General features: G+C 39.4%; 1 protein-coding gene across 2 annotated transcripts in view; it reads left to right on the top strand.

Moving 5' to 3' along the window:
* bmpr1aa (bone morphogenetic protein receptor, type IAa) overlaps nt 1-16,715 on the top strand; it is a 230,202-nt gene extending 213,487 nt beyond the window's left edge. For both annotated transcript variants that reach the window (XM_048563537.2, XM_048563538.2), the window contains 6 exons: nt 1,545-1,683; nt 6,712-6,904; nt 8,279-8,576; nt 10,566-10,741; nt 11,934-12,064; nt 13,652-16,715. In XM_048563537.2, coding sequence (XP_048419494.1) covers nt 1,545-1,683; nt 6,712-6,904; nt 8,279-8,576; nt 10,566-10,741; nt 11,934-12,064; nt 13,652-13,777 — 1,063 coding nt within the window. In that variant the 3' untranslated portion in view covers nt 13,778-16,715. The remainder of the gene's footprint in view (nt 1-1,544; nt 1,684-6,711; nt 6,905-8,278; nt 8,577-10,565; nt 10,742-11,933; nt 12,065-13,651) is intronic.
* Nucleotides 16,716-17,199: the final 484 nt, after the last annotated feature.

Consider the following 17,199-nt stretch of genomic DNA (forward strand, 5'->3'; position numbering starts at 1 on the left):
TTTTCCCCCCAGTTCTGAGGGTCACTGGACCCAAAATGTTAACTCTGTTTTTCCCTTCACAGATGCTGTCAGACGTGCTGAGCTTTTCCAGCAACTTTGTTTTTGTTCCTGTCTCTCTCTCTTGCCCCACCCCTGGTTTTTAGACTCCTCCCCATTTTAAGCCAATCTAGTGGAGTACAAGACTATTGCAACTCAAAGTGATTCCTCGTTATTATTATTATTATTATTATTCTTCAAAAATATTCTTTTTCCTTTATCAACAACAACAACAGAAATTGCTGGAAAAACTGAGCAGGCCTGACAACATTTGTGGAGAGAAATCAGAGTTAACATTTTGGGTCCAATGTCCCTTCCTCAGAACAGAAGATAACAAGGAAAAGGTTGATATTTATACGGAAAATGGGGTGGGGGGGAGAGAGTAAACAATGGTGGAGATAAAGCCCAAACAGAGAGAAAAAAGCCAGTTGGACGAAGGAGTAGTTAAAGATCAGTCTCAGGAATGAATTGTTGCTAATGAGGGCTACTGGGAGCTGACAATGCATTGTATGTGGTAGCAGCCCATGGGATGACAAGGCCTGGTGCGCTGGGGTTGGAGTATGTACATAGCCTCAAGCCCCAAAATTGTTGAACTCTATTTTAAAGCCAGAAGGCTGTAGAGCTTCCAAGCAGAAAATGAGGTCCGGTTCTTCCAGCTTGCGCTGAGTTTGCTAGGCCTCTGTAGGAAGCCTGACGCAGAAATGTTGGCCAAGGAACAGCGTGGTGTGTTGAAGTGGCAGGCAACTGGAAGCACAAGTCTTCATTTGTGGACTGATCTGGGGGTTGGGGTGGGTGCAGTCTGCAAAACGTTCACTCAATCTGCACTTCACTTCCCCAGTGGAGAAGAGACCAGATTGTGAGCAGCAAATACAGTAGACTAGATTGAGTGAAGTGCAGGTAAAGGCACCTGGAAGGTATGTTTAGGGCCTTGGATGGTGAGAAGGGAGGAAATAAACGGGCAGGTGTTACACCTCCTGCATTTGAAGAGGAAGACGCCATGAGGCTGTAGGGAGGTACGGAGAGTGAAGGAGGAATGGACCAGAGGGTTGCAGAGGGAACCATCCCTCCAGCACACTGACAATGGAGGGGAGGGGAATATTGGTCGAGTGGTATCCAGCTGGTGGTGATGGAAGTGGTGGTTAATGGTCCTATGGCTATGGATGCCGATGGGATGGTAGGTGAGGATAAGGAGGACCTTTTTGCTGTTGTGGGAGGGAAGATTCTGTATAAATCTTCTGTATAAATCAACTTTTGCCTAGTAGCTATCATCAGTTTTGAGAAGGTCACTGGACCTGAAGCATTAACTTTGATATCGCTCCACAGATGCTGGCAGACTGGCTGAACTTTTCCAGCAATTTCTGTTTTTGTCTCTGATTTCTAACATCCACAGTTCTTTCTGTGTTTTTTCTTTTATGTTGCTTTATAACAATGAAGAATAATGTTTATTTGTAAGCAGTTACTACACTGAATTGATAGCAAAGGCTGAAAAGTACCAACATTTTGTTTAGGTACAAAGGGCAAGCAGACAGACGTCGCTACAACCGGGACCTTGAGCAGGATGTGGCTTTCATTCCACCAGGCGAGTCTCTGAAGGACTTGATTGACCAGTCCCAGAGCTCAGGTAGCGGATCTGGGCTCCCTCTTTTGGTAAGAGCACTAATTACAGAAATACACATTCTTGCACAATCATATGCTAAGTTGTTTCTTTCAGTAATTTCTGGGTTATCTAAATGACAATTTTGTTACCCTTGACAGCCTTATTTATTGAACCCTACCTTTCTCAAAATAGAGACACAGGAAAAGCTGAGCTAACCGATTTTTTTTTGTTTTACCTGTTTAAAAATAGTTTTTCTATCTATATGTTCTACCACTTCCAGCAGAAAACTTTTCAGTGTAGACCTCAATCAATATTATCTTTCCAAAGAAATCTAAAATGGTTATAGTGCCTGAAGCAGCTCCCTCCAAGAAAAACTAAGTCTTCTCCAGCCTATTCTCTATAAATCCTGCAATGTTTTTCTCCTTAGATCATTATCTAATTCTTGTCTGTCCCCACTTTTCCATTTATCCTTGTAGCTAAAGTTCACCATTCTGCAATTAGAATTTACATTAAAGTTGCCTCACTGTTTTTTAACTTCCTCATTCTCTAGTTGGAGAAGATCCTGCTTTAAATTTTTAACTAATTTCCCCTCCTTGCTGTATCTCCTCACCTCAGCTAAAATCAAAAATTGAACCAATTTACTCAGGGCACAGCAGACTCCCAAAACTTGATAGATTTAATGCTTTCTTTCATACAAGCTGTTTGTAGGTATTAATAATTTCTGTAGTCAGAATTTATATTAACATTCAGAGGCCTTTAATTGAAGAAAACAAACCGAAATTTTTGTAACTTTATTTCATCAAACCAGTCACTAGTTCTTAAATGATTAAAACGATTTTTGTTCCCCCAACCGTATCCGAAAGTATACATTTGTACGTGAAGAAAAGATTCCAATATCAAATCTGAATCATCCTTTTCCTAATTTGAACTAATGGGCCCTTACATTGTTTTTACAACTGAACTTAATTTTCCTAATCTACTTTGGTGGTCTTATTTTTTCCCCAAGGTGGGAAAAGCACAAGTTATTCAGATTTTCTGCCCTTAGCTCAGACTTTCAGACTAGGATCAGTTTTGGAAACACCTCAGCAATGTTTGAAAGTTTTACTGAGTAAGAAAGAATTGGTGTTGTTGGTTTGTTCGCCGAACTGACTGATTTTCACGTATACGTGTTCTCCCTTCTAGGTGACGCCATCAGTGCTGTGCAGCCTCCTTTGAAATGCTGCTGTTCTTGCGTGCTCTGAATTGTTATGTTCCAGTCTGCCATGGTAGACAGAGATAACAAAGTATAGAGCTGGATGAACACAGCAGGCCGAGTAGGAAAGCTGATGTCTCAGGTCTGGACCCTTCTTCAGAAATGGGGGAGAGGAAGAGGATTTTGAAATAAACAGAGAGAGAGAGAGGGGGGCAGGCAGATGGAAGGTGGATAAAGGAGCAGATAGGTGGAGAGGAGATGGACAGGAGGCGGGGATGGAGCCAATAAAGGTGAGTGTAGGTGGGGAGTTAGGATGGGGGTTGGTCAGTCAATGGAAGACCGATCCTAACTCCCCACCTACACTTGCCTTCACTGGCTCCACACCCGCCTCCCTGACTTGTCCGTCTTTTCTCCCACCTATCCGCTCCTCCCACCTCAACGCCCAGCCCCACCTCCTTGACTAGTTTGTCTTTGCTTGACTGACCAAACCCCATCCTAACTCCTCACCTTTACTGGCTCTGTCCCTGCCTCCTTGACCTGTCCGACCCCTCTCCACATATCTGCTCCTTTATCCATCTTCCATCCGCCTCCCCCTCTCTCTGTCTCTCTCTATATTTATTTCAGAATCCCCTTCCCCTCCCCCATTTCTGAAGAAGGGTCCAGACCTGAAACATCAGCTTTCCCATTCCTCCTGATGCTGCTTGGCCTGCTGCGTTCATCCGGCTCTACACCTTGTTATCTCAGATTCTTCAGCATCAGCAGTTCCTACTATCTCTATCACAGTAGGCAGTCTTGTTTCCTGCTTTGTACGGTAGTGGTATGTAGATCGGGACTATTTCAGCATGTTTGTTAATGGCATCTGTAGTTGAAAACCAGGTCTCCAGGAATTCTTGTGCTTGTCTTTGTCTTGCGTGCCCTAATATTCTAACTTCGTCCAGTTAAATTGATGTTCTTTTGTGTCAGAGTGTATTGAAATAAGGAAGAGTTGGTCATGCCATTTTGTTGCAAGTTGGTGTTCATGTATCCTGGTGGCAAGTTTCCTGCTCATCTGTCCTATGTAGTGTTTCTCACCGTTGCTGCATGGTACTTACATATCACATTTGTCCCACTCATTTTGGATATGGGATCTTTCGTCTTTGAGAGTAACTGGCGAAGTGTGGCTGTTGGTTTGTGTGCCATCCTTATTCTAAGAGGTTGTAAGAGTCTTGTGGTCAGTTTTGATGTAGGGTAAGATGTCAGTGTGTTGAGGCATACAGGGTTTTCTTGGTGGTGTTTGCCAGGCATCAGTGGACTCCGCTATTAGGATACCCATTGTTTGCAAAGACTCTACACAGGTGTTCCTCTTTGTTTTTGTACAGCTCCGGGGTGTTACTGTGGGTTATCGTTTGTTTAAACGGAGTCTTGACACAGCTCTGATTGTGGACGCTGGGGTGGCTGCTGTTGTAATTCAGGATTTGGTCTGTGTGTGTAGTCTTTCTGTATACGCTGGTAAAAAAACAGGCAGGAAACTCGCCATCAAGATACATGAACACTAACAATAAAACAGCATAACCAACTCTGCCTTGTTTCAATACACTCTGACACAAAAAGACACCGATTTAACTGGGACAAAGTCACAGTACGAGGACGAGCTCAAGAATTCCTGGAGGCCTGGTTTTCAACCACTGATGCAATTTACAAACATGTTGAATAAACCCCATCTACATACCACATTTAGTACAAAACTGGAAACAAGTCTGCCCACCATGACAGACCAGAACATACAAATTCAGAGCAGGATAGAACAAGAGCACTTCAAAGGAGGCTACACAGCACTGATTATGTCACCCAGAAGGGACACAAGACATTTGCATGAAAACCAGTCAGCTTGGTGAACCAACCAACAACTCCAACTGTAAACTGAGCTACAGATCTTCGTTAAAATATTAAAGGAAGAATTTGTATTTATATATCATGTTTCACAGGCCAATGTGATAATTATTTGGATAGTCTTCAAGTTTGCATCAATTAATATAAATGGGATTAAGTAAAATTAATAGGCCAATTTCTAAAGGACCAAGTGAAAAAAAGAGTAAAGAAAAACGTGGGCTTGGAATTCATTGAAGAGATGGGGTATTCATATCAACTTTCATTGTGAAACAATACCATATGTGAAAATCATGATTAAAAACAAGTTAATCTTTAAAATCATTATCACGTCAGCAAGCAATCTTTTTTCCTTGCAGTGCTATTAAAGCAGCAGTCTGAAGATCAGAAATCTTGTGCTTCCAAACTTTCAATATATCAGACCACAGTAACCCACTATTAGAGTAAATTTGTGTACTGTTACAGCACAGTGGTGCACTATTAAACCATACTGGCATGCTGCTAAAATGTTAGGCTTGGGCTTGCTCTTAACCCATATTGGAATTCTCTTAAAAGATTGTCTGAACTGAAATATTTCCGGCAGTGTGCTTTGGTGCTAAGTACATGCAATAATGTTGCAGTATTGCGAAAGGCAACTGTTGCACAGCTTCCATCAAAATTAATTCAAACTATAATGCACTTGACTGATTAGTAAAATATTTGAACATTTTTGAGTCACTCTTGAGGAAAATTAGCATGTGTTGCAGCTTTGATGTTATCTGGTGAGTATTAGTTAAATTAAAATTTGAAAGAACAAAGGTGTAAGAAATTAAACATATTCCAGGTACCAGAAATTCAAAACCAAAAGGGAAATGTTGGCCATTCAGATTTCTGCTTTTGAAGCAAACAAGCTTCGTTTAGGCCAATTAGTGAAGTTTCCAAGCAGCATTATCCGAGCTTAACCAGGATTCTTTCACTGTAAAGTTGAATAATAATTAAATGATCGGTTCAAAGGATAATCTAGTTTAGAAAGAAATCACTATAAATCCTAACCTTTTTGTTTATTAATTCTATCCATGGAAGTTCCACATGTGCTTCCATCATTATGTCCTCTGATGGATGTGATTTAAGTCTTAGTAAGGCAACTTCTCCACTACCGTTTAGCTCGTCTTACCTGTATTTATTGCCTAATACATTGAGTTTCCAGACCAGCTTTCAGCCATGCCTCAGTGCTGGCTGCCATCTGTAATCTCCTAGTTAAAATTATGCCTACATTTCTTGCAGACAAATGATGATTGAATCATTGAATTGAATCATCTATGATGATTCATTCAATTTATTCCTTAAATTTCATATTTGTATAAAGAGTACCTAATTATACAAGGTATTCCAACCTGTTTGTTTGCTCTAATTTCTTCTTTCATTTTCTCTCTTGATTTAGTTACTTTACATATTTCAGTTTTCCTTTTATAGTGCCTAAAGCAAAATGTTTCTTTCCCTTCTTTCAATTTCGAACTATTACTTATTCTCCATTTCCACCTGAGTCCTCCAGCTTTCTTCCCTCCCTCCCTTCCCTGCACATGTTAGTAGTGTGAAATCTTTGTATAATTCAGTTCATTCTTTCTGCAAGGACTGTTGTTCCAGCCCAATTCATATGAAGTCTTTGCCAATGGTGCAATTCCTTCTGATTTGCATCTGACCCCTGAACTCCTGAGTTCCTACATCTACCACCTTATGCTTGCCCCACTTTTCGTCTGCTGCCCTGAATGAGCCTGCTTATTAATTTTGTTAGATTATTTATATTTTGAATTTTAATAAGTGTATATATAAAGTATGATATGCAATTGAGTCTTCAGGTTTGACATGTCAATCTATACAAATCTGTAAATCCAATGCTACTTTGCTGGCCTGTATCTGGTGTAATCCTCCCATTTTGAAAGGATGAAAATCATTATTTAAAACATGTTTTGTTGTTTTCCTTTTGCTAATATATTGTCAATAAAATGGCTTCCATTTTCTTTTTACTCTCCATCCCCCATAGGTGCAACGTACCATTGCAAAACAAATTCAGATGGTTCGACTAGTGGGTAAAGGGCGCTATGGTGAGGTATGGATGGGAAGATGGCGTGGTGAGAAGGTGGCAGTAAAGGTGTTCCCTTCAGCAGAAGAGGCCAGCTGGTTCCGTGAAACTGAAATCTACCAGACAGTGCTTATGCGACATGAAAGTATACTAGGTGTGCTATGCCAATCATCTAATCAGTCTACTTCAGCCATGAGCTAACATTTATTGTAAAGCTAGAAAGGAAATTTGATTTTTTGCTCAGTATTTCACACCAGTTGTTATGCTTTCCAAAGAACTGGCTTAGAAATTTGCTGCTCAGATATGACTTGCCACACTGCTCTGATTGTTAATTACTTGATTTGTTTTTTCAATCCACTTTGTTTCCTGTTGTGGTCTCACATCTTTTGTATACTTATTTTTGTTCCTTTCCCTTTCCTGATACAGGTGAGAAAGATCAAATTTTTTAGTAATCACACTAAGATGACCTTCACTGCTCAAGAATTAAGCACTTTTAGTTGACAGGTTGTACTGTCCCTGTATCAGAACAGTCAGGGATCCATAATTTTGATAATTGTTTTAAAAGGAATTTAGGGCAGTGTTGAGAGCTTACCTCAGTTGCGTTCATAATCAGAATGGCTATTGCTCCTTGTGATCAGAGATAATGGGAACTGCAGATGCTGGAGAATCCAAGATAACAAAGTGTGTAGCTGGTTGAACACAGCAGGCCAAGCAGCATCTCAGGAGCACAAAAGCTGACGTTTCAGACATAGACCCTTCTTCAGAGAGGGGGATGGGGAGAGGGTTCTGAAATAAATAGGGAGGGGGGAGGCGGACCGAAGATGGATAGAGGAGAAGATAGGTGGTGGGGAGGGGATAGGTCAGTCCGGGGAGGACGGACCGATCAAGGAGGCGGGATGAGGCTGGTAGGTGGGAAATGGAGGTGCGGCTTGAGGTGGGAGGAGAGGATAGGTGAGAGGAAGAACAGGTTAGGGAGTCAGGGTCGAGCTAAACCAACCCAGCTGCGGCAGTGGCACAGGCTGGAGATTGCGTAAGGATGAATGGCCCAAGCTAGTTTGATATTGTGTGCAGGAAATTAATGTCCTGTGATCTGTCAGATTCAGCACATCATTTGATTTAACCAAATGTGGAGAAGGTTGGGTCATGTCATGCTGCCGCTAAGCACACTGGAAAAAACCAAGGCAAGTCTAATGTGTTTGAAAGGTTTGTAGTAGTTTGTGGTCACGAGTACTTTATCTGGAGTTCAGTCACCAGGGAAGTCTTTGTTCATAATGTTGACTATTATACATATAATATTGTTAAAGTGAGATGTGTTGAATGTTCTTATTGGTGAACAGTTACAAAATATTTCTTAAACATTATAAGTACCTTTGTTTTATCCAGGCGATTTGTTCTGCCCGATGAGATGTTCTTTTCCTTTTTTATATATCAAAGTATAGTAGGTTGTGTTTACTCTTCACCTTGAATATAGTTACATAAGCTCATTTTATTGTCAAGTGCTAAATTCTGCTTCTTTCCATATTATCAGGATTTATTGCTGCAGACATTGAAGGAAAAGGCTCGTCGACATGGTTGTATCTGATTACAGATTATCATGAGAATGGCTCATTGTATGACTACCTGAAGTGCACTGTACTTGATACGAAGGCCCTGCTGAAGTTGGCATACTCTGCTGCTAGTGGCCTCTGTCACCTTCACACTGAAATTTATGGCACACAAGGCAAACCTGCTATTGCACATCGTGATTTAAAGAGCAAAAACATTCTGGTGAAAAAGAATGGAACTTGTTGCATTGCTGACTTGGGTCTAACTGTGAAGTTCAACAGGTAATGCACAACCCACTGAATCTAAAAGTGAATCTTTTGTGAATTGTGTTTGTAACTTTAGGGCTAGGTGAAAATAATGCAGCTATGTTTTACATAGAGGCAAAATTCACAGCCATACAGAATATCTTGGGCACAGAGGAAATTATAAAGACCCCATCCACCTTTTATATTGCAAATAAACAGAGTCCCACACTAGACCTTTCAACTCCAAATATATCATCAAGCCCTTGATGGGGTTTGCACCTGAGAAGTGCCTCTCTCAGATTTACATAGCGCAATCAAATAGACCAAGCTAACATTAACAGGTGAAAATAACTGCTGTTATTCATTCAGTATTTCATCTCACGCACTGTAGGAATTTTGCCAAGTCTGGTTGTCTTTTGGAAAACAACACACTAAAGTGTGCCTATGAAAGTATTTGCATTGACTTCTGTAGTTTATACCTCCAGTATTTTTAAACTTGTGCTTGATTTAAAATGCTGATTCTGTAAATAAAACGTCCTAGCAATTACTTGAATCTGGATGACCCATATCTTAACATTAAAATTTCTATAAATTTTCTCCTGTTTTCCCCATCCCACAATGCTGAAAGAACAGATACATAGGAGAGGTAAAAGTTGTTATCACTGGTTGCACCAAACAGTTGTTCTTCAGTATCCATGCTAAATGTCCATTAATAGGGCTAATAATATTTGTTGGATGGTCAGCTACCAAGTCACCAAATTGAATGTTGGGGTTGAACTGGGATTGACCCTGAGGTTTCATATTTCCATTCATGTATATGTGGTTTCTGTAATGACTATTTTACAAGCAATGCCAGAGGATGCCCTATAAAATCTTACCTCATTCAAGCTATCTAAAGATCATGCCCAGAAAGACCACCGTTTTGGAAACCAGGTGGTAAACTGGAATTAAGATACAGAGCAGCATGGCCTGATTAATTGGCTCCAAGGGCTGAATGTCTGACTGCACTTCCTATGTTCTTTTCCCAATTTTATTTGAGTTCGGAATTGTTTCTTTCATCTCATATAATGCTGTATTATTCAGAGACAAAACTTTCAGTGGCCACTGTCCTTATGCTTGATGATTCCAGGAACATGAGAATTCAGGGTAGTTGTTTACATCCTACATTCTAACTATGATAATTCAGCAGCTGTGTAATGGAAAGCAAGTAGGATGCTACCATCCAGTTGGTTAAAAATCCCTAGAAGTTATATTCTAGATTACATCCATTGTTGCTTGTTTCATTTTTCAATTTGTTTCAATTAACAGAATTTGTAAGACAGCAAACAATTCTGTTTAAAATTCTTTACACAGGGCTTTGGCAGAACAGCGGTAATCAAAGGCCCTCAGCTAGGGTCATTGCCTTGTAAATTTTATTTCTTTTTATTCCATTCGTGAATGTGGGTGTCACTAGTTTAGCCTGCATTTATTGCCCATTTCTAATTGTCTAGAGGGCATTGAGTCAACCACATTGCTGCTATTCTGGAGCCACATGTGGGCTAGACTGGATAAGGACAGCATTTCCTTTCCTAAAGGGCATGAGTTAACCTGATAGGTTTTTCTGACAATTTCCCCCCCCTCCCCAATATTAACTTCTGATTCCAGATTTTTAATGAATTCAAATTGTATCATTTGCCATGCAAGATTTGAGCCAAGGCACCTAAACCATTACCTGGATTTCTGGATTAATTGTCTCATGACAATACCATTTGGCCATCACTTCCCCATATTACTTTGCTAGAGCACATGAGCAGATGTGATGGCTGCACAAACAAAAAGGGAAGCTGCATTTATTTACTCTATATACACATCTACATCTACGTTATCTGAGGCGTGACCGTTGACTTAAATTAAGTGATTCAATGTCTTGATGAGAAGTAGGGAATTGTTTCTTTATCCAGACTTAAATTATTTAATGAATTCAAAATATTCCTATTATTTTTGAATGTTCTTTCGTAATTCCTGCTCTTTTCCTTACCTTCACAGTGACACAAATGAAATTGATATTCCACTGAACACCCGAGTGGGCACCAAGAGATATATGGCTCCTGAGGTGCTAGATGAGAGTCTCAACAAAAACCAATTCCAGGCATATTTGATGGCAGATATATACAGCTTTGGCCTAGTCATATGGGAGATGTCACGTCGCTGTCTTACAGGAGGTATATTACAGTATTCAGGTCTCAACGTAACAGAAGATAATCAGATAGCTCTTCTCACTTGAACTGATTTCATTCAGATTTTTCAAATGTAACTAGAACTCCCGTGATGTTTCTCACCAAGACAAATAAAGAACTGTTTTATGTTTGTACGATGCATTACTTTGCTAAAGAAGCCGATCTAAACCCTTAAGTTTTAAAGTGTAGTTGTCGAATAAATATTGCCTTAGTTTAACCAGAGTTTGTTTGGCAAGAGACAGTACAGATTGAAAAATGTTTCAGGCCCCAGATTAGAATTAGTTGGCATTAAATGACTAGTTTGTACTCTGTCATTTAAGATTTTATTCATCTACGAAGGTATATGTTATCTGACACGTAATTGACAGAATGTACACAAATGCAGTGCTTCGGTTTTAATAATTATACATAGGTACAGACAGATAAAGACAGGTGACTGAGTTAAGGTACTTCACATGGTTGTGTCATCTGTACCTATTTTGTGCCTCGTGAATGATATCTTTTGCCATATATTTCCTGTGAAACTTAACAAGGTGTAGCAGATATAAGGTTTACCTGAAAATGTCAAAGTTCGTTAAAGTGCTTTGGCCAACTTCACACTAGCCTTATTTCAGATAGTAATGCTAAATTGACGGACAAATTCATGAACAACCTTGGTCATCAAGTCGTTTCTTCAATTGTGTTGCACCATTTATTATTTTGTGTGCACCTTTCCATGAGTTTACTATGACATGCTTTCTTGATTTTTTTTTTTAAGCTGTTGTCCCATGCTTTTACCTCCAGGTCTTCCACTTTTAAATCCTCATTTTTCCAGATGCTATCTGTTGTTGTTCAATACCAAGGGTACTGTCTGCTCCATGATGCCTCTGACAATTAGCCATTTTTCACATTAGTCTCCACAGTGATTGACAGTAGACAATTTGACAGTGGAAGACATCGCATCCCATCATCAATGTTACAGTTTTCAACGATATAACAGTCAAAAACCAGACGAATTTGCACTCCATTAACTTTGAGACAAATAGTGCCACCATCTTGTTGTCCTAGTTTGGATGAACTAATTCAGTTTGGAGCAGCAATCAAACCTGGAATGTTATGGTATCTAGCATATTTTATTCAGTGTTATCAGGGAATTTTCTAACTCTGATCTCATTTTGATTTTTCTTTTGTGCTGCAGGTATTGTAGAGGATTTCCAGTTGCCATATTATGACATGGTACCAAATGACCCTTCCTATGAGGATATGAGGGAAGTGACATGTGTTAAATGTCTCCGTCCAACTGTCTCAAATAGGTGGAACAGTGATGAGGTGAGTGTTTGATGCTGCTTAATGTAGCCAATAAGGATACGGCAGGCCTTTTGACTGATGGTACAAATTACACAGAAAACAGCCAAAATACATGACTCAGTTCTCTGATCTGATTCTGTGTTATCAAAATTTGGTCTTAAAGCTGGATCTCTATATTTGAAATCCAAAGATGTACGTGAAAAGAAATGCAATAAATCAGATTTTGTAGATCAGTACACATGTAAAGTGAAATTAATATTGGATTTCTAGAGCATTATCGTAAAACAAAATTATCGTACACTTAGATCTCATTGTAAATAAAAGTTAGAACGTATGAATAAGTATTAAAGCAGATAATAGATGATTGTCAACAAGCCTGTCAATAGGCTGGCAGAGATCTAGCTTGTTAGTAGCTGTTGACTACTATATCTTCTGTACCTTGCAGACATTTTATTTGCCAATATCTGGGTGAACTAATATCTGAGTGAGATTTTTTTTTAATCTACGATGAAAACTGCTTTACCCAAGCCACACCTCCATTCCCTGCCTCCTAACCTCATCCTGCCCCCTTGACCTGTCCATCCTCCCTGGACTAACCTATCCCCTTCCTACCTCCCCACCTATACTCGCCTCTAAGGCTCCATGCCCACCCCTTTAACTTGTCTGTCTCCTCTCCACCTACCTTCTCCTCTATCCACCTTCGATCCGCCTCCCCCCTCTCCCTATTGATTTCAGAACCCTCTCCCCATCCCCCTTTTCTGATGAAGGGACTAGGCCCGAAACGTCAGCTTTTGTGCTCCTGAGATGCTGCTTGGCCTGCTGTGTTCATCCAGCTCCACACTTTGATATCCCACCTCAATTATTGGGTGTTGATCATGTGGAGTCATGCTTAAGCTTCTCTAACTCTGAAAGAAACAGCCAATTTTTGAATCCATCTATGCCAGCTTTGTCTTTCAGACTTCTTGGCTCCAGGCTTATTAAATTATGCACTCTAGTCCTATACTTTGTTACCTATGTGTATGGTTTCTCTGACTCTGTCCTTTTAATATCTTTAATCAAATCACCACTTAACTTGCTAAATTCCAGGAAATGAAATCTTAGTTTTCATGACCTCCTTATTTAGCCATTGGTGAAGGTGTCATTCTGGAGAATTACCCATTCTTGTATATTCGTAACCCACTAGCAAGGCATCTGACCCAGATCATTATTTAGGTTGATAACCTAGCTTCGAACGTCCACTTCGCTCTTGCAGTAAATTATTAACACATTGCCTTGTTAGTGGCGCTGAACTAAGCTGGAATTAAAAGGTTTGAGACCAAGTTGCACTTGAATATCTGCTGGATTGAATTATCTCATTGCTTTCTTGCACCATCTACTGGTGAGTTAGACTGACTGGCAGAAGCGAAGGATCTCATAGCACCGCAGAATCTAACAAAATAGAGTACATAACTAAATAAGAAGTTGTAGGGGGAAAACCTGGTAAACCTAGTTCCTAAGGAAACATTTTTGTGAATGTTAGAACTACAAGTACTTCGAAGTTTATTTCAATCAAATTTTGCTCTGTTGTCTTTCCCTGTTTACGTCAAGTTGCTTGTTTTCACCCTACAGTGTTTAAGGGCAGTGCTGAAGTTGATGTCGGAATGTTGGGCTCATAACCCTGCCTCCCGGTTGACAGCATTAAGAGTGAAGAAAACACTTGCCAAAATGGTGGAATCTCAAGACATCAAGATCTGAACAAGCCACTAAACACCAGACATTATTGCCTCTAAAGAGCAGCAGGAACTTCTGGTGTGCAGATAAAGGATTGGACATCTACTCGTCCACATCTCTTGTACACGCCATGCTAGATAGGCTGCTAATAATGACTTTTAGAATTCAGAACTATTGCATGCATGGCATAGTGTGGGAAGAAAGGACTTTTGATGATGAACCTCTATGCCATACTTCATAATGACAATGCCATCTTTAACAAAAAAAACGTGTAAATTAATCCTGTTGGAATGTCTCAAACATCCTTGGGTTTCCTATGTGTCACTGTATTTTTCATTCTCTTAAAAGCGGCCTGGGGTGGAATGACGGTAGCTGGCACTGTGGAAATCCTCAACGGTGTGTCACAGCCAGGTCATGGTGCTTTCTGTGAAAGCCTCAATTCTCATTGAATTTGAAAAAAAACTATAACTAGGAGATTATTGGTTGCTTTTCACCTACAATCTGTAAATAAGGTCAGATGAAAACATTTACCTGTGCTTGTCCTGATAAGCTATGTGGGCATCAGTTTTTTCCCTTCCTCTCCCTCAAACTTTTGTTAAATTAGCTAGCGTTTTGAGTATCTGCAGGAACTTTGTCAACACTAGCTATACAGAGTAAACTTCTGATACCAGGTATGATATACGATGATGTAACTTTGTCTTTTCAACTCCAAGCACTTTGTGTTCACAGCCAGCTCCACTGCTCTGATTGTACATCAGAAATCTTGAAATGCAAAGCTGTTGCCAATGTTTATAAAACGGTCTGTTTGCCGGAAATGAGAATGACATTCTCTCACCCTCACGTTCTCCCGATTGTCCTCAGCAGTAATCAATACCCTCCAATTATAGCATTGCCTTAATTTAAGGTGTCTTTTTTAATATGCTATCTGAAGCCCTAGTCTATTCGTGGAAGTCATAGGCAGAAGACCAAGAGAACATTTCCTGGTCAATATAGCTAAACTCTCCACTGAAGGTCAGGCATTGCTGAAACTTCACTGTGCTAATGGTGTGATAAATGTCTGAAATGAAGTTTTGTTAATTTCTCCAGAGGGTTGGTTGTAAGAGTGATTGTTGACTTTGTATTATATGGATTCCTCCTATACAAATCAAAATGTATTAATCTTGAATCCTACAGGTACAACTGAGTTGCTTAAATGATTGACTTTCAACCAAGGTAACGTGTGTTCTGCTACCATTTTCTAAGCTTTGAGTGCCAGTATTGAATTGGTTTAAATTCAGTTCAATCAAGTTGTTACTAACTACAACAAAGTGGGATTGGGCATGTTCTAATGGGGATGAAATATCACCACCAGGAACTCCAAGTGATCTCACCAATCCCCATAACCCACAAAGCTGCTCTGCTGGTTTTTAACTGTGCAGGTTTGTGGCTGTTAGATGCTAAGTGTCAACATCGCTGTATCCCAAGAAAGAACAGGAAACTGTGATGGTTATGCAAAATGCTGGCTTATTTTAAAAATATAATGCCAGTTTTTGTTTATTTTATTCGATTTGAGAAATTCCAACCATCTTCGTGAATTGATTGATTAATAATCTATTAATAGTGGCTGTCTAAGTTGTCCCAGGTTCCCAGATGCCTCAGTCTTGTAAGATGTTATGTAACATAATCTTTATATCTTGTGTAGTATGGTGATGTAATCTTGCAAACTTTTCTTGTAAATATGATAGCCAAAGTAGGGCTTGAGGAAGATAGTGTTGGTCCATTTATATAAACAGGATTGTCTTTGTTGCATACCATGTACAGTTGTATACAGTGACGGGCATTTGCATGCCATGGTTGTCCTGTTTAGTTTGAACATGAAAGATGCAGAACCTGTAAACAAACTTGAATGTTTATCAAGTGAGACGTGATTTTGTAACTCTTGCCCAATCAATGTTGGCATTATGTAAGCATGTGTAGGCTGTGAATTCCAACATATTATACGGGAGATGGTGAATTGTTCACAAATATCAAAGCCACACATAAAAGAAAGCATGAACCACACAAGCCACAAAGTGTTGTACCTGGATGGCTTGCAATCAGTAGCCTTATCATATGTTCCGTTTCAAGAATGTTCTTGTTCGAATGGAACAGCTTTTTTGTTATTTTGAACTTGCTGCAGGGAATTCTCATCAAGAGTGCTGAATCTTCCTGATTTTAAAACACCACAGAATAATGAATAACTAGTTTAAAAATGGTGAATAATGCTACCAATCTCTGCATTCACTGTACCCCCTCTGGTCATTCATTATTTTAGTACAATAGACACAAGTGACTTTTTTAACTCCCCTTTTTTGAAAACATTATGCCATATATGGGAGATGTACTCGATCTATAGAAGAGCAGGAATCCATACAAAGAACAACATTACTGTGATACAGGTGCAAGGGACCCTGCACATATGGAGAGAGGGAGAAATTCAGTGGCCTGTTCATGTTTATTATGGATACTCTGATCTATCAAAAAAAATGCTAATCAGGGAGCATATTTGAAAGTAGTTTTTTAAAATGGTCATGCCTTTATTTTCTCTCAAATCCTTTTTTTTATTTAAAGGAAAAGGAGAGAATTTCATCTGCCGCTTGTCAAACCAGTTTCTCCCTATTGATGTGTCATTGTAGCATAGACAAAAAAGTATGAATCAAAATATTATAGTTTAGTTAGCCTATTTGTACATAGTCAATGGACAGACAACAGAGGGTTAAAGCAGTAATGTTACTCTAATGCATATGTCATCACAGGTAAAACAGAATAATTACCATTAAACCAAGTGTAATGATTTATAAACCTATTTTGTACAGCATCTAGTAAAAGGTGCCTTATTAAGTTTACCACAAATTACTTTGCAAGAGGTACATCATGTACACAGATTATGTCCTGTATTACTTTTAAGTAAATAATATTATTTTAGTACACAATTGATCTGTTGGCTATGTTTATTTATTTTTGTACTTTTGTTTGGTCTTTGGATGAGTTTTCTACACAGTACAATGTGACTGCTAAAATGTCAATAGTCAAAGACCCAAAGGATTTGCTGCAGTGCCAAGAGCATGGCAGATAATTTGGTGAATTCAATTATGTAAAGTAAAATGTGCAGATATAAAAATCTGAGTAGCATTCAAAATAAGGATGATTTTTGTTTTTAAACATTTGCTGCCTCTCATTTTCCAGGTTATTCTATGCCCATGAGCGGTCTGATTTTAGAGCTCTTACTTTGAGGAACAGTTTGATGTATTGTTGAATCTTTGCAGGAAATCTTTCCCCACTCATCACCACCTTCTCCAAAACAATTAGGGATGGGCAATAAATGCTGGGCTAGCCACCAACACCCAAATCCTATGAATGGTGAAAAAAAAATCACGTCAGTTATATTTTCTTCAGAGTCAAGAGGGATGCCTCTTCACGTGATGAAG

This window comes from Stegostoma tigrinum, chromosome 37 (genome assembly GCF_030684315.1).
Source record: "Stegostoma tigrinum isolate sSteTig4 chromosome 37, sSteTig4.hap1, whole genome shotgun sequence".
Taxonomy (NCBI): Eukaryota; Metazoa; Chordata; class Chondrichthyes; order Orectolobiformes; family Stegostomatidae; genus Stegostoma; species Stegostoma tigrinum.